Source organism: Neocloeon triangulifer, unplaced genomic scaffold (genome assembly GCF_031216515.1).
Source record: "Neocloeon triangulifer isolate White Clay Creek 2 clone unplaced genomic scaffold, ASM3121651v1 ptg000012l, whole genome shotgun sequence".
Taxonomy (NCBI): domain Eukaryota; kingdom Metazoa; phylum Arthropoda; class Insecta; order Ephemeroptera; family Baetidae; genus Neocloeon; species Neocloeon triangulifer.
The window spans coordinates 10,997,967-11,019,350 of NW_026775554.1; the positions used below are offsets into that span (position 1 = coordinate 10,997,967).

General features: G+C 40.0%; 1 protein-coding gene across 6 annotated transcripts in view; it reads right to left on the reverse strand.

Annotated features, from left to right (window-relative positions):
• The window catches only part of LOC132197204 (disco-interacting protein 2), a 98,851-nt gene that overhangs the window by 10,086 nt on the left and 67,381 nt on the right, over window positions 1-21,384 (reverse strand). For 4 of the 6 annotated variants that reach the window (XM_059620335.1, XM_059620333.1, XM_059620331.1 and 1 more), the window contains exons 2-3: window positions 5,026-5,100; window positions 3,274-3,420 (exon numbers count right to left, since the gene is read on the reverse strand). In XM_059620335.1, the coding sequence (XP_059476318.1) occupies window positions 3,274-3,420; window positions 5,026-5,100 (222 nt within the window). Of the gene's footprint in view, window positions 1-283; window positions 426-3,273; window positions 3,421-5,025; window positions 5,101-18,835; window positions 19,064-21,384 lie in introns of those variants that run through there. The other 2 variants (XM_059620332.1, XM_059620334.1) reach the window with 2 other exon arrangements.

A 21,384-nucleotide genomic window follows, 5' to 3' on the forward strand; every position in this document is an offset into this window, starting at 1 on the left:
TATCTCTGTTCAATTAACGAATTTCCACTATTTTACTTGTATGTTTGCTTAAATAAAATTGATACACGTTTGGTATTTACAATTAAGGACACCTATGTGCGAAACATTGGAAAGTTCTTACGACTCGGCAATAAACATCTCCAATAATAAATAATGTCCTCAAGCCATTTGAGCGGCAAACGGTGAATTCAGAAGATTTTCGAACAGAAAAGCGCCAAATTAAATATTTCGTCCTGCTAGATACGAATGGCGCGTTTTGGAAGCGAGAAATTCGAAGACAGACCTGGGAAACGGGCGATTTTGGCTCCATACGGCGCCTTGTGTCTGAGGAGCATCCTCCTCCGTGTCACTCCAGCCAGACAAGCGCGAGAGTACTGAAAAGTCTTGAAAACAGGTCTTGCTTGCAGTGTCTGCTCGCTTGTATTGGCCGGAGTATGAGTCAGAGTCGGTGGGTCAGTCACCGTCACGCTGACGCAACTTACCGCGTAACCAACCAAACTCTCTTTTTCTACTACAAACTAATTATTTTCCACCGGAATGACTCAAAACACAAATGGAGGGCAAAGGGCCAGTTTGCTCTGCCGATTCGGCCCTAATCGACGTCTATTCCAGAAACAGCAGCGCTTCCTGAGGGCGCGCCCGTTGGACCAACGCTCTCGAGCGTGAAGTTGCGCCGTTTTGTTCGGCTAATGCCGCACCGGCGGCTCCGCGCAATTTCACTCCCAAATGGGCACCTTTTGTATCCAAATTGCACTTGATGATTTGCGGAATAAAAACAGCAGGTCGCGATATTAGAAGAGAAAGAATAACTGTTGATCCGACTAACAAAAACGGTAATTTTGATTTGCTTAAAAATAATAAGGTATTTAAAGTACAAATTATTAGAAAAAAATATTTTTTTTTAAATTACCTATTATTCTGATAAAACTAAAAATTAAGGAAATTACAACAATGGTGGATTAAATTCCCAATAATTTCCAAAAAGTGCTCTTATTGTTGTAAAAACTTAATTTGACTGAACCAATAATGATTCCATAGCCAAAAATTTCAGTTTGTATTATATTTTGATGTGGAATTCTAGTTAAAAAAAAAAAAAACAATTATTCCGTTGTGAATGTTAAAAAAATTATGGTGAGAATAAAAATTATTTGGTAAATGAGCCAGATTTTTCTGCATCAGTATAAAAGCTCTTGAACGGCTGGAAGTTTTAAACAGTCAATTTTCAACAGTTTAGTCACTGCTAGGAATAAATTTCTGCTGTTTTCATTCCGCTCATCATTCTTTTGCCTCCACTGTCTTTGGCTCACTGCCCGACCGAAGCATAAAATGCAAAACGCACTACTTTTCTTTTTGGTCTCCGGGATGCAGCTGCATGACTCTCTTTTAAGTGCGTCTTATTTCAATGTCGTTCAAATTAAACTCGACTATCGCTCAACAGGGAGCGATTTGCTAAACCGCTGCAGCTGGGCAATTTTAAATATTTGAAATAATATTTATTTAGAACAGACGTTGTTGCTTCATTGCCAAGCTTCCTACGCACAATTCAGTCTGCGAGTGCGAAGGATTCAGAGAAGAAAGAAGTGTTTAAAGATAAATAAATACTCTGCGGGATTAAGACAGGTTTTCAGAAAGTTTAAAATAAACGATCAATTTTCGTTTGCCATTACTGAAGTTCAATGAAACTAAAAATAGAAGCCGCAGGTTTTTTGTATGATTCTATTCCATTGTCATCTGAAGCAGACCTGAAGGTTGAAATGTGTTGGAATTACTGGATTTCCTGCATGCAATTAATTTTATGCATTAGGTTATCTTAACTCGAGATTTCGGAGAGTAATTTATGAAAATTTAATTTATTTAAACATTTATTTAATTTTTTGCATTCACATCATAATGAACTAAAAAGTTTTTTTGCACTTTTTTTTTTAAGAATTTTAATTAAATATTAATTGAAAAAGAGTGTTAACACCTGAGTGTGGACTAACTTATGGCTGGAAGAAGGAAGATTGGCAAAAGTTTGTGCACTTGGCGCGCGTGATAATTACTTCATCTCGGGCAGCACTAAGGAGGGGTGCCGCGAAGAAAAGCGCCCGCAGATAAAGGAGACGAATAATGAGCGTGGTGTGTGTGTACCGGGAATTGGATTTCATTGTCTGATTTATTCCGAGCGCGTTAGCGGCGACTAATTCCGCATTCAGTCCTCGTATGCCTCGCAGACACTCGAGGAAAGAACAAACGACGACGGGCTGCGATGGGAATAGCAGTCGTGCAATCCGACAAAGAAGACGAAATTAATATCAACACTCACAAAGCCCGGCAAATTAAATTATTTAATTTTTCCTCCGTCTGTCGCTCAGTCAGAAATACACACAAAAAAAGAAGAAGAAACTCGCGTTCGCGAAAATGATTTTCCGGCCCGGCGCACCCGAAAGGAGGAAGGACGCGCGCCATTTAGCATCGCAAAAATAATGCTGCACGTACCAAACGGAATAAATGCGAGGCGCTCACTTTTTTAAAGGAAATTCAATTTCAGGAGGAAGCGAGATGTTTTCTTCCGCAGCTGCATTTTTTTTCCAACGGAGATAAAAGAAATGGGGATATTGGAAAAATCATCAGAACGCAATCTTGCGGATCACTTTGCAAAATTAGATTCACGCACGTCTGGCAAATAATGTACAGCTTTTTGCAAACGGTTTTGTTGCCAAGCTATTTGTGATGCAAAATGCAAAATAATGACGCATATATATCAACTTCCTAATGCCGATTACCTTGAATTTATGGAACATTTGAAAACTTTGGTCAGGAATGTGTTTTTTCCACAATGACCAGTTTTACTTTCACCAAGTTTCAAAATTTGAATTGTTTTTAATTTAACATTTATATAAGCTTTTGTTGTCAATAGTAAGAATAAATAAATAAACAGAAATAAATTTAATTACTTTGGTATTTCAACAATTTTTTTTCAACTTTTAAAACTCATCGAACAATAAAAATCTTTCAGTTCATGAAACTACTTTCAAGTGACGTTTTTAAGAATGGCGCTTGTAAATAATGCAGGTCGTCGCCAGATTGATTAAGGTCGGCGGGTGCTACGGTAAGAACTATTTCACGCCCGATTCGTTTTGTCCGTCGCCTGTAGCAAGTGATAGGCGTGCGTGCCGAGTCGAACTAATTGATCCCGTCGAGAGCTGCTCGGAGGTTCTTCTTGCGCCGGAGCCGCCAAATTAATTAAGCACCCTCGAGGGTTGACTTACGAGTTGTTTACTCGAGACTCACCTGAGTGGTAGCGCTTCTCGTTGTGCGTGACTCGGCGCTGCGTCCTGCGGGCGCGTTGCCCTCCGGCAGGTGGGTGTGCTCTTCCGCCTCCGCCTCCACCACCGCCGCCCACACCTCCTCCGCCCCCGGAACTGGCGGCTGGGGGTGCTGCAAAAGCGAAAGAAAAAAATTAATAATTAACATTTTTTTATATTTAAAAGAAAATTTAAATTGAATTTAAATCGTAATTCTGATAATTTATTTTGTGGTTCTTTTAAATCATTTTCTATTACATTATTTAAAATTGATTCATGGCAACGTAAAAAATAAAATACACTATAAAATTTCACTAAAATTTTCAAAATAAAAATCATTTCCAGATCTCATTATCTTTGTTGACTAGTTTTAAAACTCTTTTGAATACCCTAGCCCTATTAATGTACATAATATGTTAATTATTTTACTAAGAATATAATTAAAACAAATTAAATGTTACTTTAAAAACAAATTTTGCTCGTAGCGAAAAATTCTGCGCTGCTTTTGATACAAGTTTTCTTCGAAGTAAACAAATCTAAAGGAAATTTCAAACAAAAAATTTTATCAGGTAAAAAGTCCAAGTAGCAAAAACTCCCCTTTGGCAAAAAGTGGCCCTAGGCATGCACACATATGAAATTGAAGTTTTCCGCCGGCACGTAAATAAAAACTTTGCGAGCCGAAAACGATATTGGCCCCGAAAAAAGAGTTTGGGAAGATGCCGGCAGAAAGGCAACAAATGGGAATCCAATATCGGGAGTGGCAGCGTTTATTTACGGTTGCACTGTTTCGGAGCGAAAATTCGAGGCAGTGATTACGAATGGCGGAAAGAGCTTGGGGCGGGCGGGCGAGGAAAGAGTAAAGAGCGAGACGGTCCACTAAAGAAGACTGCTCGCGTTCGAGACAAACAAAAAGTAGAGGCAGGATTTTCATTTGGCAGTCCAATAAAGAGGTGGCTCGTAAAACTGGCGGCGGCGCGCAGGTAAAAAAACGCGATTCACTCTGGAAAGGAAGGCATCGCATCACTCCCGTTCGGGAGCGCATTTCTACTCTGCTGGGCTCTCGTAAAATGTTTCACGGTTTAATTAAAAATCCTATACACAATCCCGGTTCTTCGTCGTGTGTTGAACAATGTGGGGGGAAAATTGAATAGAAGCCTTTTCTTTTATGCATTTTATTTAATACTTTAATTTAGTATATATTGATAGTAAATTAGAACTTAAAAATCAATTCAAACAATTCATGTCATATTTTACATTTTTAAATATTACCAAACTACTTATAATTAAATATTAAGTGAATTTGATATAATCATTAATCAATTTTAGGTATTGATTTAAAAAGAACGAATATAATTTCATCCGAGCTCAGCTGTAGCGAATTCCTAGTATAATTTCCCTTTGAATATTCAATACAAAAGAGGCATTACAGCTAATGTTAGTGAAATTCAAAGAAAAATCCACTGATCATATTAATTTGAAAAGCGCCACTAGCTTTGTGAGCAGCCGGATTAACGCGACTTTTCAAAGGTTTTAAATTACAGCCGGCAGTGCAGAGAAAAATAATTAGCGTGATTTTCCTGTCCTTGCAGCGCAGAACGGAGGAGCTTGACCTACATACATTAATTTCACCCTTAGCAGGAAAATTAAAAGCCGGCAGCAAAGGGCTGGAAATGCATAATCAGCACCAGAAAAATAAAATAAGCAGCAGAAAAGCCTGCAAATGAGCGAATGTACTCACGTTGTGCTTGTTTCGGAGCATAAGGCGCCAAGAGCCGAGATCGTTTCTTTTCATATCCCTTCTGTGTGATGTCGCCTGGAACAGATGAAAGAAGCAAATTAGTGATATGCACATTTATGAAATTGCGAAAGGCAGTACAATTTATTTCCAAGGGGAAATGTAATCACGAAATGTGAACGCGAGTCTTGAAACGGCGCTCATTACCGCATCTGCTCGTTATTCAAATTTTCCATATTCACCTTGGCCGGCAAAATATGTGCGAGCGCCGCCGGAATTCGCTCATGGCGACGTGCAGCACGTCGCTGGCATGCAAAACAGCGAGCGACGCGAAAATTCACGCAATTTGAAAAATTGTTTGTTATTTTTTAGTGTAGCCATAAAATTGAATTATTTTGTAATTAATATTGTACTATAATTAAAAAAAAAAATTGGTTTGAAAACAGAGCGATTTTAATTATCATTCGCTATGAATTGAACTTAATTTTATTTCTGTATAAATAAATATTTTATTCAGAAATATTTAATATTTTACCATTTTCTCCAAAAATTTTAAAATTGAAAGATTCAAAATCAATATAATATGAAGATTGCATTAAAACACACAAATATTTTTATTTTACTTTTTCAACTAAAAACTAGTCAAGAAACTTTAATTGCAATTTCTTTTGAGTTCACAGCTTTGAGATGGTCACCGCAGAAAACTTCTTCTGCACAGCAGAAATGTGCGACCAATTTTCCCGAGGGCAATTTTACAAGTGGACGCCGGTCGCATGCTCGTCCACAACGAGTGTAATTTTCGCGCTGCGGTCAAGCCGAGCGAGCCAGACGGCATCAGCAAACCCACTTGAAGCAGAAGAAGAAACACGCGGAAGCTCTCTCTGGAGGAAATTTATATTAGCGGCGCCGAGTGTGCCTGCTTGGAATACCATTAGAAATTGGCCATCCGCTCGCTTGGGTGCTCTCTGAGCCCAAATAGGGAGTTGCGCGGGGAAATGAACAATTTCTAGACACACTGCACCGTGACATGCAAATATGATTGCGAACGGTAATCAAAGAATAGGGTGTTATTTAAAGATAGGCAAATTAAACTTTAATAATTGCTTCAAAAAAAAAAAAAAAAAAAAAAAAAAAAATAAGATTGTAGATTTTTACTTCCGATAATTGCAATAAAACAAACAAAGAGATTATTAAATTTTTATATGTTAAAACAGATTATTTATTTTTTTTTTCTAATATTTAAATTGAATAAATTTTTCTGGTTTTGCACATTGTTCTAAGTACAAAATCTTCCTCTTCTGTTGTAATTTGATTGAAGATTTTCAAAAACTGCATGCTGTCATAAAATATTCACTTTTATGCCAGTCTTCAATTCAGTCGTGCGTTGGTTATGCAATTGAGGTTAAATTACACTTGACGTTAATTACCCCTAAAAGGTCAAGGGTATTCAGAATGCGCAAGAACCCAAAACTGCTCACCCCGTCTGTTCGTTTGGTCGGACAAACGAGCCACTTGTGCACCTCACAATGCGGCAAAACGGCCACTAAATTCGTAATTCGCGTGGGCCCCCTGCGCTCAATTCCAGTGGTTGCCTCTCAATGACTTCATGACCGGCTGACTGACCTTACTGACGTCATGACATTAAAATTGCTCCGATAATAATTCAAAGAGTCGACATAATTCTGCACGTCTATCAGCGCAGAATGAAATGCATAGCAGAGAAAGATAATGGAGCATTCAGAGGGGCTTAAAAATTCATAAAAAATTCATTTATTTCATTTTCACATTGACCTCAACAAAATGATTGCAATGATTTATGTGAAATGTAATTGCAAAATACAAAATAGAAGTCAAAAATTTTCTACAAAAAAATAAATAAAATAAAAGTTTTTCTAATAATATTGACGTTTTACTCATTTTCAGTAAAGGCTATCGCAGGATCTGATTAATGGAACTTTTTGAAACTTCAGCGTAAATGGGCTTTATCAAAAGTTCGTGGGACACGTTGCGGTCGGACGGATTTGCAAACATTTGGGTCAGAATTGTCGTTTCGCAATTGTTGTCGCAGTGTTTCGTTGATGGAAGTTTGTTGTCTGTGATGTCTGGTGATACCGAGCGAGGATCAAACGGACCGGCAGGAAATTAGAAGGGTGTGTTTGGTGTCTGGGGTGCTTTCATTTCGGGCTGCTTTTCTTGCTGGATGGCAACAGCGTCCAGGTCACCGCGGTTTTTGGGTCACGGCGTGGTTCGGAAAACTCTAATCGATCGATCCAGAAACTGGATTGCAATTTTTCTTGCATTGCAATAATAAAATGTAAATAGTTAATAACAATATTAATTAAATTAAAACCATAAATGTTCTAATTATGGATTATTTAAACTAAAAAGTTGAACCACTGAAAAATGACCACAATGTTTTTTCCTCGTCCGGGCAGCTTTATGTAGCCCCTTGCGAATTGCCGACAGCCCTTTAGCACGTTCCGTTCTCCAGTGCAATTTTTCGCTCGGTTCGACGGGTGCCCAAAACTCGACGGACCCTTAATTCAGGCCCTCGACGTGCGTCTGCTCAATAATTCACTGCACGTGTCAGCGATTTCCGAAGGCGCCGTCGAGCAGCGGCAGATAAGCATTGCTCTTTTCCCAAGAGCCGGTCACTTTCCGTCTGCACACGTGTTGACGTGCGCGAACGTAAACAGCGCCCCGTTGTTTACACCGCAACTTCTATATATTTTCTCAGCCCACGGACCGCGCCGGCCAAATGAGAATGAACAGCGCCGCCGCCCGCTCAATAATAATCCGCACACTTTTTCTTTATTTCCTCCGCTTTTTTAGCGAAATTGAGATTTATGTCCTTGGGCGATGACAAATGGCGGCGGCTTTACCCTCAAAAGCGCACAGATTTGTCTCAATCCTCCCGCACCGTTTTTTTCTGACTTCACTTTTTTTTTTAATTATTTCGTAAACAAACCGCGACTGTTTTCACGGTTTTACGATTCTCTCCTCCGCCGTTTCAAATTCAACGTGGCGCCTCTCTGACTTTTTTTTTTAATTTTAGACCCCCGGGGCCGCGGACGTTTTTTTTCATATCCGCGGGGGGCGCGTTCGCTGCACATATGTACTCGAATAGAACGAAATTTCTTCCTCCTGCCAGCAAGTTCGGAGAGATGTGCCGTATTCGTGTCACGCGTGCAGTCAAAAACATGCATCTCCAGAATTATTTATAGGCTCGACAGTATAAATAATTAATTTTTTCCTCACGCCCCGCTTAGGAATGCCGAGGCTAATGAGGTCTTGAGATAAAAAGTTATTATGTATGAGCGACGGGGAGTTTTGTGTTGTTGTTTGGGAGATTAATGCTTCGGAGAGATGCAAGTGTGCAGTCTAACGAGACACTGCGCTGGGAACTTTTTTCGCTTGTTATCAAGAAATGTGACACGATGTTGGGAATGAAAAAAGTTGAAAAGTTTATCCTGGTAATTGTGCTGCGCCGAGGGAATAATGCACGAGTGCTGCTTTTCAAAAAGAAAAAAAAAATGCTAAAAATTCTGAAGCGCGGTAGCAATTAAATTCTTCAAATTAACCCAGAAAACAAACCAACCCTTGAATTTGCTTTTCAAAGAGAACTTTTCTGACAATTCATAGCTTTTTTTACTCTATTTAACTTGGTAAAATAATAATGTCTCGGTGTGAAGATTTCGTCTTCCATTCGAGCTTCGATCTCCAACTGCAAGAAGCCGGAGGATAATTGATTTGCAGCTTTGCAAAAGTGAAGCATATAATCGACTCTATGCATTATTTTTGCAGTTACTCGCATGTTTAATCACTGTGATGCTACACCATATTATTTAAAAAATTTTATCCAAAAAATATTTATTGAATCTATTAGTTAAGTTACTTTATAAATGTCAAGTTACAAAAATTAATGAGAATAATTAGTATCTTATCATAAATAAAATGAACGAACAATTTTAAACATTGAAAGCCTGCGTTTAATTAAACCAGTTGATCACAGTTTTCTCGGTAAAAAATCCGACTCGTGTGGGGCCGCAGGTCTGCACCGTGAGGATAACTTCTTGACGAGGCTGTTGCTCCGCCTCCGGGTCGACTATCTTGTATCTGCCACCCTTTTCCACCACTCTTAAAGAACAGACGAGCCTAATAGCTGTGGCAAGTCCAACTCTTGGGTTGCTGCACTCGATGCGCGCGAAGGTGAGCGGCCGAACAAAGCCTGGAGGCAGCGCTGCAACGTCCACCTCATCTCCTCCTTGGGCTTGCAAAATGTCGCCTACAGTGTTGGTGAGCGACGCGTCTAATTCTTCCAGGGAGTCTTGGGGCCTCATGTTGACCACGCAGGACCTGTGGCCTAAAGAAGCGCGGGCGAACAAGGTTGGGGACGACATTCTACGTCCGGGAAAGCAGAGAGCCAGGGAGCGAGGTGAGCAACGGATTGTCACTGACAATAAAAATTAAAAAATAGAAATGTCGAATTTGATGGATATTTTGAACTCACTACTGTTATCTACCCGGGTGGTGCACGGGAGGGCGTTCAAAATCATCTTTAAGGTGACGAAAGGTTCAAATTAGGTCAGTGTAAGAATTGTGTGCGATTTAAAAAATTCAACAATCCAAATTTGCAACAAAGCAATTCAAACTGATTTATTTCATGAGTTTCCTTTTGGATTGTTGGCCTCAGTTTGTATTTCGCAACAATGAAAAATAACTGTGCACGAAAGTCGGTTTAAAATCTGGACAAAATATTTAAAGTTTCTTCTTGTTATGGTATACTGAATGAAAAGTTAAAGAATGATAACAAGCCTATGATAAAACATCTATTTATTCTTTTTTCAAATGTGAGAAATTTTTTAAAGCGTTTTCCCATTACAAAATTTATGAGTTTTAATGATTTCAAGATATTATTTTTAAGTATTAAATACTTCAAATGCACAAGTAAAAAATCAAATCACCATAGTTGTTGTGATAAATTAAATAAGGAAACGTCAATCAAATTCCGTATTGCGTTATCTTGTTGGGCGTTCAGTTTCCGACCCTGAATTCCCACAAAACGCATAAAACCGCTGTCAGCTTTGAGTTTATATGGTGCATCGGGCGAGAACTTGTATTGCAGTCACAGTAGTTGCGGTCGCATGTATTTATTTGTCCAAAACATTTTGATAAAGCCAGCAGCAACGTTTCTGTACGTCTGTCTGTCTGCTCTGGCTCGTATATCTATAGCCGACAAGAGCGGAATCGCGCCTCTGACAAATGGAGCCGCCGCCGCGTTCCAAAATAAACTCGGCAAACGGAGGCAATCAATGGGGGCCCTGACACAAAATTTAAACTGAGTGAGGAGAACTAGACTGATGAACGAATAATTATGAAATGAATTCAAATTTCTATCGCGCGCTAGAGACTGGAGGAAAATTGAAAATGCAACCGTCTGGTTCATTGTTATGGCGGTGACACATTTTGCTCTATTTTTATTATTCGGAGAAGCAAGCCGTGAAGTATCTGTCGAACACAAAAGTGCAAAGTATCGACTGGTTGGCAGTATGAATAGGGACCCGCCTCATCTTTTCCGTCACTCGTTTTTCCCCGTCTGGCTGCTGCTGCTGCTCCGTCTGGACACAAAAAAGCAAGGAGAGACACAATAGTGATTACAAACTACTCCGACCGCACATAAAGAGTCCCTTTTCTCTCTCGGTCGCTCCAGCGCCGCGCACGAGATGCATATAATGTACCGTTTAATGACTTCGATTAACCAATAGCGCCGCCGAGAGTGCATTTACATGCGCGGCCTGTTGTCGCGCGGTGCTGGATATATTATATGGACTCCCGCATCATTATAAAAATAAATGTGAAATAATCACGGCGTCAAATGAGATGCGGTGGCCTCGCCGGAATCTCGTATTCAGCAGCGGCAAAGAGTCACGATCCCCTTGGCCGTAATCTATTCAGCTGGAGACAATTCTCTCTATGCTCTCTCTTGAGACGGCAATTTTTATTGTGAATTGTGTCTGATTTATTTATGACTCTATTGAGAGGTCAATCAACGCTCGGGCTGCTGCAGGCGCTTGTTAGCGGCTCGAGTACCACAGCGCAGGAGTCACTTATTGTTAGGAAGAAGAAGCGCGACTTGTCACGTGGATTATGGGCATTTTTATTGGTGAATTGATCTACGAATTGACTCGATTTGAAAATGTTGGAATTGCACAAGACATGGAAGTTCAGCAACGCCCATTCTAGATGCTTCAATTCATTATTTACAATAATTAGAAAATTTATTTATAAAATTTTATTAAAATTCAGGAATTCTTCAATTTATTTAACAATTTCTAAAATTATGATAACTATTGGCATTTTATAACTTAAAACAATTAAAAAGAACAAAATTTAATAATTATATAAATCAAATAATTAATTTGATTTTTCAGAATATTTATTTGTATTTTTTTTTTTAACTAAAAGTCAAATTCATTACTGCATGTGGAATTTTCTTAGGAGACACTTGCTTGGAGGGCCGGCTTTCGATTACTTTAAATTGCTGTTTAATTTTAAATCTGCCAACTTCTAATGCAAAGAGGAAAGCACGGCTGGGGCTGCATGCGAAATATCTTGGTGCGGATGTCGTTTTACCACTTCTTGGTATAATGCGGTTGGAGCTTCTCTTGAAAAATGATCACTGCATGACACCGTCGGGCGCGGCGGCAGCGCAATTGGTGAATGCGCGACAAGCCCACAATTTTTCATTCAATTTCCGAAGATAAAAAAAAAAAAGTGGAACGCAACCCGCCTACGATTGTTGCATTGTTCCATTATCTCCAAAGAAGTGAGTGATTTTAATATAAGAAAAGAGGATGAAATAGAGAAAAGCTGCAGGAATTTCCTTTCGGAGACCAACAAAGTTTTTGATCAAATCCATAAATCAAACGCGTCGATTGCTCGCTCCGACACTTTTCACTGAAAGCCTCTCCTAAGAGGATTTCTCGCCTCTCTTTCCGTGTTAAGGCGCCTGCTTAGTAAGTGCGTAATTTATCGGCAAAGCCCACGGTCCGTCCAACGGCACAACTTTTGAAGTTTGGGTACCGCAAAGGCTAACGAACGACGAAATAATTCATTTGCATGCCAGGAAGGCTTATTGTCACATTGCGGCGCACATAATGGACTCGTCTATCTGGGGTCCTGGCAATTAAAATGCCCTCACGCAGGCTAAAAGGAAACATGAGACCGGATATGAGGGCAGCCCGTCCGTCCGTTCGGGGTCGTGATACACACTTCAACTGCAGCCACCATGCCGTAATCAACAGTCTTTAATCAAAATCATAGCACCGTGCGAAACCGCCCTCCTAGGGTGGTCCTTCGCTAGGACCGGGGGCTAATTTTTCTCTGCACGCTGGTTCCATTTTTATATGATTAACGGGGTGCGGTGAGGAAGTTTCGGAAATTGGATACTTGAAAACGGGCGACGAAAATTTTCGGTAGGCTGCACGAAAACGACCCTCGCAGTTGATTAACTGCGCTCATCCATTGATCCTTTGTTTGGAAAGAGTAAAGGCAGCGCCCATCCTTTAAAACACACAACATTGAAAATGCCTGGTAACATTTTTTAACCCAGTTAAATTTAGAATGGCTTATATTGAAGCTTTTGAAATATATTGAAAAAAATTTAACTTTTATAAAATAATTTCAAGAAAATTATTTTGTAACACGTTTACAATTTTTTTCAATATTATTTAAAAATAAAATGATTTCCTTATCAAGAAATAAATTTTCAAAATAAAATAATAATAGAATAAGTTTCTAATAATTTTTTTTTTCAGTTAATTAAAAATTTCAATTCAAATACAGGAAATACAAACATCAGGCTTTTATTAGTAAAAAATGAGTCTTTTCTTCTAAAACGATAAAATAATTTTCAGTGATAGAAAATCATTTAAATATTTTATACTTGTTTTTCGCTTCTAAATGAGTCTCTGTAGCAAATTCTCTTTTCCCACTTCTCAACCCCTTGCTTTTGAGCAGCTCTTAAATGAATAACCAATTTTTGTTTGAAAGAAAACTTTGGAAGCTGCGCTCGCTCTCAGAAGTCAAACTCGGCCGCGCTGAAAAATTAATTTATCAGAGCAAACATTTGCTGAAAATCCCGCCCCTGCAAGTACAAACTTAATTCAATCAGCGGAGGCAACGAGGTGCTGATTTTTCGCACACATGACAAGCTCGCTGCTGAGACGATTCCCGGCGTTCTCGAGTTTCACCATGGCTGTGGGTCGGTCTGGCTCGGGCGACCGCAATCGCAGTGACAAGCGGAATACAAGATTCATCTCTGCAGCACCCACCGCTGGAGGAAAGGGCACGTCGGTACCAAATGCTTCTGATTATTTCCCTTGCTGGCTGCGGCTGATTTCCGTCCGGCTGGCGTGCTAATTGAAAATCGCTGTCTCACCCAACAGCCTTTTCACTCTGTTAATTGCGATTATTTATGCTCAGCTGCTCTCCGCGGGTGAAATTTTTTCATTACTCCGCTCAACTTTCTTGAGAATGGTCTTGTTTCGCGAAAACTTCCCAGCGCCTTTTTAATGAATGGCGCTTAAGCGGCGCCATAAATTTATCGGGGGCACTTTAGCGCCGGCTGAAATTTTGCGATAAATTTAGTCCCGCGTGACACGAGTTTCGCTTTTTCGCTGCGTCCCAATTAGCATACAAAATTAATGTGCGAGAAAAGTGCAACAATGAAGCGCACGATTTAATCTGCCCAGAATTTTTTGGTTCACAGGCTATTTACATAAAGATACAATTTTTCTCTAGAGATGTGGAATAAGATTTTTTTTTTTTTCAAAGTTTGTGTGGACGAGAAAAAAACCATCATTAACTGTGAGGAGCTCCGCTTCTGTTAATAACAACATTGTAGTGCAATTAATCACACATCAAAGCAAAGGACCTGTCGTGCCGATGCGTGAGGGGCAAAAAGAAACTCATTTTCTTCGCCTTTCGTCGCTCGGAAGCTGGCAACGCCGCGCCCACTTTTTTCTACCACACACTTTCAACGAGCTGAGAAGCAGCAGCTGCCCGGCGCTGAAGAGATGCCTCGGAATTCCTCTGCCATGCAAAAGGTGCGACTGAATTACAGCAACCTGAGCGGCCAGGGTGATAAAAGAGCGCTTTGTCAGTGTGAACTTGCAGCTCAAATAATGAAAGCTTTCAGAAACTTTCTCTGAATTAAAATTCATATTTTACTGCGTCTTCATAATACATACAAGCTCAGTGCTCATTTTTCATAAAAAAGAAAATTTATGATAAAACATTAAAATTCTTCATCATTTGTTTGAATTAATTTCTAATTTTTTTCTAATTATTGTTCAAAATAATAAATTTTTGTCAATTATTTGTGATTATAATTTCAAGTCATTATTTAGCAGGTGGAACTGGGGGTGCGATTAGGCAAAACTTGGCTATGACCATTGTTGACCTTGAGAGCCCCGTAATTACCTGCTTGCGAATGGTAATCGTTTTTTGCCCACCAAACCTGCATCTGCCGGAGTGACTGAAATCAACACGATCTTCTATTCCCACGAGGGCTAAATTAAATCGTAAAAAATTAATAAGCCCGCAGCAATCTCGAATTTTTATCGAAGCGCCTTGACGTCTTGCTTGCTCTTTGAAAATTAGCATATTTTGCGTCCGACGCGTTATCATTTTCCCTCCTAGCACACGAAACCTGTTTCCTAATTAATTCCTCTCGCAGCTTCATTAATCAAAGCCTGAAAAATTTACTCTCTCTTTCAAAACGGGAGCTCCCCGGGATTAATTAGCACGAGGGTTGGAATAAGCGCCCCTAATCGTCTGCTGGTGCAAATTTGCGTGCGCTGCGGTTGACTCCTCTTTAAACAGTTAACCCCGCACTGATTCCCCCGATTCTCTTTTCTCACCCGAGTCTCGCCCGGGAGGATAATCGTCGTGGGGATAATTAGGCTGGGCTGGAAATAAGCTTTTTTGTTTGCATGACGCACAAGACAGCAGCAGCGCATGAAAGAGGTCTCGGCAGCTGTTATTATTTCCAACCACCCCGGTCGCAGCACAAAAAGCGGCCTCTTGAATTTTTTATCACTCTCGGGGCAGCCGACTCGGGGTCAAAGTAGTGACCAAGCAAGGACCTCTCCAAACACGTGTGCGGCGCCCTTAATTAACAACACTTGTCTTCAGTCGTCTCGGCCGCTGCTCGAGGAAATTGACTGCGTTTTTTTCTTTTACTTTTGATGTTGGCGCGGCGTGTAAATTGTTGTTCGAAATATACGCCTGCTGCTGGAACGAGTTGTGTTGCGCGTCTGGTTTGGATTTGTGTGTCGCAGATGCTCCCTCCAATGTTGCATGTGTATGCTATGGGTAGTTGCATGCGAGTTTGTAAATATCGTGGGCCGGCGTGCCATAAAGCTCACACGATTCTCAAACTCCTCTGTTAAAAGAAAGACCTGCTGCTGGTTTTTATGGTTTTCGGTGCCTTCATTTCACAACAAGGCTCATTCAAGCGCCGGGAGAATTTTTATTATAAACATTTGGTACTGACAATATTCTGATCTAAATTCAACTTGAACAATCCATTAGCCTATTTTTGGTCAAGGATAACTGGGGATAGCTGACATTTTAAGTTTTGCTAGATTCTCTAAAAAGAAATTGTGTTAATAAGAATTTTGTATGAATGAGGTGAATTTCGGTTAAATAAAATAAAAAACTTGAACCAAGCAAATTTTCCCAAGATTGGATTGAATAACAGTCATATTGCTTATTATGGAATAAATTTATGATTCGATTTAACTTAAATTTAAATTTTGGTGTGAATGATAGAATTTTTACTATTATTATAATTTGATCAATTAAATTATTGTGCCGTTTAAAATTTGTTTATTTCTCTTATTGTTAAACAAAAATATAAGCACACATTGAATTTTAGTTTACACTTTTTGACTTCCTTTGACCATGATATTGAGGTGAAATATACAAATGATTAATTTTAGAGATGTATTTTTTTATATTTACTCTTTGCGCAATTTACGCAGAGTTGAGGAGGCAGGTGAACGGTCGATATATAAAACTGTGCTCCAGCATGAAAGTGCACATTCAAAATTTCCAACCCACTGGGGCAGCGAGCAAAAGCTACCCCCTGTTTCCCCTGTTTAAGCAAAATGAAAAAAAGGAGGTCGGTTAATTTCAAGCCTGGCAGGACGGCACTTTACGACTGTTAGAAGGGCGCATTCGTATAATTCCGTGCCATAAAGCAGCACCTCTCCAAATTTCAAATTAAACCGGCACGGTAACGAGCAACTTGATGTCTGTGCCACACTCGGGCACACACGTATTATTTTCGAGTGGCCCCGCGACACACAGTTGAGAATTCTAAAAAAAAAGAAAACGAGTTTTGCATAAGGGTGTGTTGAGTTTTGTGGCGCCGGCCGAAGACATGTCCAAATCAGGCCAACAGCTGCATGCAAATCGAGTAAGTTGCAACCGAACATTCACACTCGGGCGCCTTTCACGTCAGTTTCGCAACTTGTGTGTGTGTTTTGCTCCGGTCGAGTTCAAACGCTTCTCCGAGTTAATTGACTCTTCGCCTTGAACACTTTTACACACACACGAGCCGTACATATTTTATGATATGCTTTTTCTCTCTGTCCTGTCTGAAGCAGAGAGCGAAAAGACTGAGACCGCAGCAGTTAGTTTTAAAGATCTTGAAGGGAGATGCGGCCTCAACGGAAATGAGCTGGACGTGGTATTTTTCTTCTCTCACTTAAAATGATGTTGAATTCACTAAGATTTTTTTAGTACTCTTTTAGCTGTGATATCTTTCTATGAAGTGGGATAATAGGCTTCAATTAATTGTTGTTGAACCAGATTTTTTTTTTTTTAAATTCCACGTGGTAAAAAAAAATGATTTATTTAAGAATAAATCTTGGTTTGAAATATCCTTGTTGGTTTGGAATGAAATGTAGTTAGAGGCGAGTTTTTCAAATGGACTCGATTACATCAATGTAGGAAAAATCACTTCTACTGTATATTTTATAATAGAGTTTCTCCCTTCAATATCTTTGAAGTAGTTCAGTCGATTGTTCGTCGTCTCGGTGCTGCAATGGCACTTAAGTAAATAAAGAAAAATTTCCCTGCATCACGTGGCAAATGAGCTTTTCCCAGCAAAACTTATTTCTTTTCCTCATCTCAAGAAAGGAATATTGCTCGCGAGTGCAACAAGAGCGTTCGCGGAATTGGAACATCTCGCAAATCCGATTGAAAAACAGTTGTGTGCGGAGATACGAGCCTGCTTCGGTTTGACGGATATGATTTGCTTTATTACACGGCGGCTGCTGCGTACGATAAAACGCCGAGATTAAAGTGACGTTCTCAGCTGCTGGCGGAATGCAATTCAAAACTCTCTCTAGATGCTTTTATCGCGCGTGCCACACGAATTCAATCTGGAAATTACAGTTTTCGCCTCGCATTAGTTTTATATCATGAGTTTATTAATTTCAGCCTTGTGTAATCAAGCCGATCAGGGACTTTTGAAAATGCGCAACAATCGGTGTTCAATCCGCGGTATATATCGGATGAAAAATCCTTTCTTTGCCAACGTTGGATATCAAGTGGCACCTGCAGCTGCGAGGATAGGGTTACTCGAGAGAGGACGCGAATCAAACGTCCACTTTATGATTGAGATTGAAAGTGTGTGAAAATTTGTTGCTGGAATAAATAAACAGAGTTTTGTAATTTTTCCCTGTACCGCTTCAAGAGTGCACTTTTCACGATACATTTCGAACCATTAATTTTTATCTTTCTGAGAGTGGTTTTTAGTGTGGTCAGATTTTTGCAAGAGGCGATTTTCTTTGGCCAGCATCTGTCGTCTGCCATTCCAGCAAGACTATGCGCTCGGAGGTCAGAAGGCCGCTGAACGCTTAGCTGCTCATTTGAATTTTGGTGGCCACATCCTGTGTGCCCGTGAATGGCACCCATTCTTCTCCTCATTTCCATAATCGCACCGAGCACGCATTATATCAAATAATAATAATATACGTGTGAGAGAGCGAGAGATTTTAAATAATACCTTTCCAGATCGAGAATAACCTGCTGCCGAGTTTGTCAAGCATTAAATTTTATACTCTTCCTCGCGCGCGGGCGTTCTTAAAAACAGGCCCTTTCCTGCTCGTTGCGTTTATAATAAGACGTGCTTGTTAGCGCCGGACGCCACTGGCTCTTTTTTGCACCTTCAGGAAGCCGTAGTGCAAAGTTTCTGATATGGAAACGATTCCGCTCGTTGAATTATTTAACGACCGATTTCTTTCGGAATTGCTTTCGACAACGATTTCTTCCGTTCTTTACCAAAAAAGAGGCAACAATTTATAGCAGGAAACGCGTCGGCAAACTGTTAGAAAAGTTAAGGGCTATTTGGAAAACCGCAAATTCAAATAATAACTTCATGGCTTCGGTAACGGCACCAATTTCCTGGGATGCGACTTCAAACAAACTCCGACACGGTTTCCCCTTTCGGAGGATATATTCAACATTTAAGAATCAAAAATTCAAAAAACAAACAAATTTATTAAAAAAAAATCAAAAGGCTAATGAATTTCAGATTAATAAATTCCAACTTTTATGTTTCCTGTTTCATGCCATTAAACTTCAAATAAAATAAAAAATACGGGAATTTATTATTTTTTTTATGTAGTGTGAAAATTTTTAAACTATTTTAAAATTTTAATAATTATTCGAATTATGCTTGGAATAAAATTCAAGCACTATGAGAATTTAATGAAAATGAAAATTGAACTAGCCGTACAGTAGGCTTGCGGCTGGGGCGGCTGCCTGTGCTGATAGTGGTGTTGGTGGCTGGTTCTGGGTTTCGGCGGGTCCTCGAACTGCTGCAGCCACACGTAGAGCTCCTCGAGGTCGACGACGCTCTCGAGCGGCGGATCTTTGCTGTCCATTGTCGCTCCCCATCAGCGAAGCACACGGAGCTCCCACGATCACCGCAACCGCCACTGACTGACTGACTGCCCGACTGGCTGAGCGAGGAGCGAGCTAGCGAGAGAGGAGCTTCAGCTGCGCCTGCCGAGATGGTGGCGCACCCAACCACGTTGCCCAGCCAGTGCACAGACGCACCAAGCCAGAGACCGACCGTCCCGTCCACGCACTTTTAATTTATGTCCTGAGCAGCGAGAGAGAGAAAAATGGAGAGAGAAAAAGTACTAAAGGCGTTTCGGGGAACCAAGTGCTTCATTATTCCAGTTGTGCTTCCTGGTAATGAGTTGAATTGCAGCCACATCCCAATCAACTTAAGCATAATGTTCATATTTAAATGCTCATTTTCCTTCCTGACTATCATTTGAGACTTTTTCTATTTAAAATTTGTAGAAATTAATTTCCATATACAAAAAGCAATTGTTTTGATAAATTTATCCTTCTAATAATTTTTTTAAAAATCCCTAAAGTGCGAAGTTTTTTTTTTTTTAATTACAATTTAATAATAATATGAAGATTTGAAACCAAAGAAAGATAAATTATGAAAAATGAGAGTTTAAAGTGGATTTTTGAAATTACTTTGATCTTATTGCCTCTCATTTCAATAATTTTGTTGCTTTGTTATTTTCACAGTAATATGCATTCAATTTTAACAAACCTTAAAGACTTTTAAAAATTTTCTTTAGAAGTAAAATGACCGATTCAAAAAAATCATGAAATCAGCTTGATTCGGTTGATTTTTTACTAAAAGATGATGAAACAATTTTTATCAAGTTAAAAATGGAGCCAGAGATTTTCATCTGATTCAAAAACCCCTTCATTTAATAATACTTTAAAATTTTTTTTTATTTAACTTCTTTTCAGTTTGAGGTGTTGTCGTCTAACCGCCTCTTGCCTCTTTTGAGGCCAAACCCTTAAGTCTTGTTAGGCTCTCATTAATCAGATCTCATCAAGAGCCCAATTAGTGCAAGCCGCTTTCCAATTACTTCAATTTTCGGGAATATCCTTTCCTTTCCAATGACTGCTTTTAAATGGACCACTAATTAGATGCCTTTCAAGCCGGCTCTTCAAATTCAATAAACAAGTGAATTGGAATAAATATCCCAAATTCCTTCCAGTCCATTTTACTCAATTACGTCGGAAAAAAATCTTTGGCTGGTCAGTCTCTAAAAAAGAGAAATAAAAATAAGTTGTGGGCCACTTACAATTTAAAAGCAGCAGCGGAGAGAATCTGAGAATCAATAACGCGCCACTTTTGACCGCACCAAGTTTTTTTATTTGTTTGTTTGCTGGCGAGAGCCAAGACCAACTTTGCGAATAAAAACTGAGATTAATCTGACGGAAGGGTTAGCTAAAAGTTTGTTTGCGAATGAACAAAAGCTCATAATATATAGAAAGGAAAAAGGTTTTTGAATTTCTGAGTATAATCAAGTTGGGCCGAGGGTCAAATGGGTCAACCGCAACCGAGAGCATTTGATTCCCAATCCGAATCGATTATCCAAGCTCATTTCGGCGAGGAAATGAGAGTAAATTATGCAAACAGGCAGACTGCTGCTGCTGACTTTGCATTCCGGCGTCGATTTTATGGCTCAATGGAGGCGCAAGTGAATGGCTGCAAAATGGCCGCCGCGGGCCCTGATGTCATCCTGGCCCCCGACCGACCCCCGGGGGCAGTAAAGAAAAAGAGCCAGACTGGATCGCGTGCATGAGAGGCAAACTGTGACCGCAGGCGAGAGAGCTACCCCGTGATTACCTGCCGCCGCCTCCCACCTGATTGTCAGTGGGAAAAAAAGATACAACAAGGCCAACAGGCTTACTCAGCACCTCGCTCGGTTTGTTACCAACTCACTTTTGAACCATCCCATCTACTGTGAAAATAAATGAAATCTAAAATATAGATGAAGTTTCACATTCTCAATGAGGCCGATCTCTTTTATTTTTGGAAAATTTTGCAGACCACTCGAAAAAGGGTAAGAGCACTGGAGAAAAATTATTGTTGAAGCGCGCGGATGGCGAGTGTGTCTGGTGGGTATGTATGCTTCCCGCACGACAGCTGCGCTTGGCAAATTGCATATTCGGCCGGGGAGAGTTTTAATGAAGAGCTGCTGACTGCGTTATTCGTTTTTGCCGGCTGTTTGCTCTCGGATTACGCTGATCCGCGTCGTTTTATTGTCTGACGAGGCCCAACTCGAAAGTACCGGCGCGAGCAACTTTTGTTTTGCAGCCGCGTTTAATGACTCTGATCCCATGACTCGGGTTAATCCTCTCAGTTTCGGCTTTGCAATTTCATAAGTTGGTCCAGAGAGCGCCTCGTCCAATCAGTCCAAAGCTTTGTTTTTATTTGAGTTGTGCGTGAGGCAAAATTGA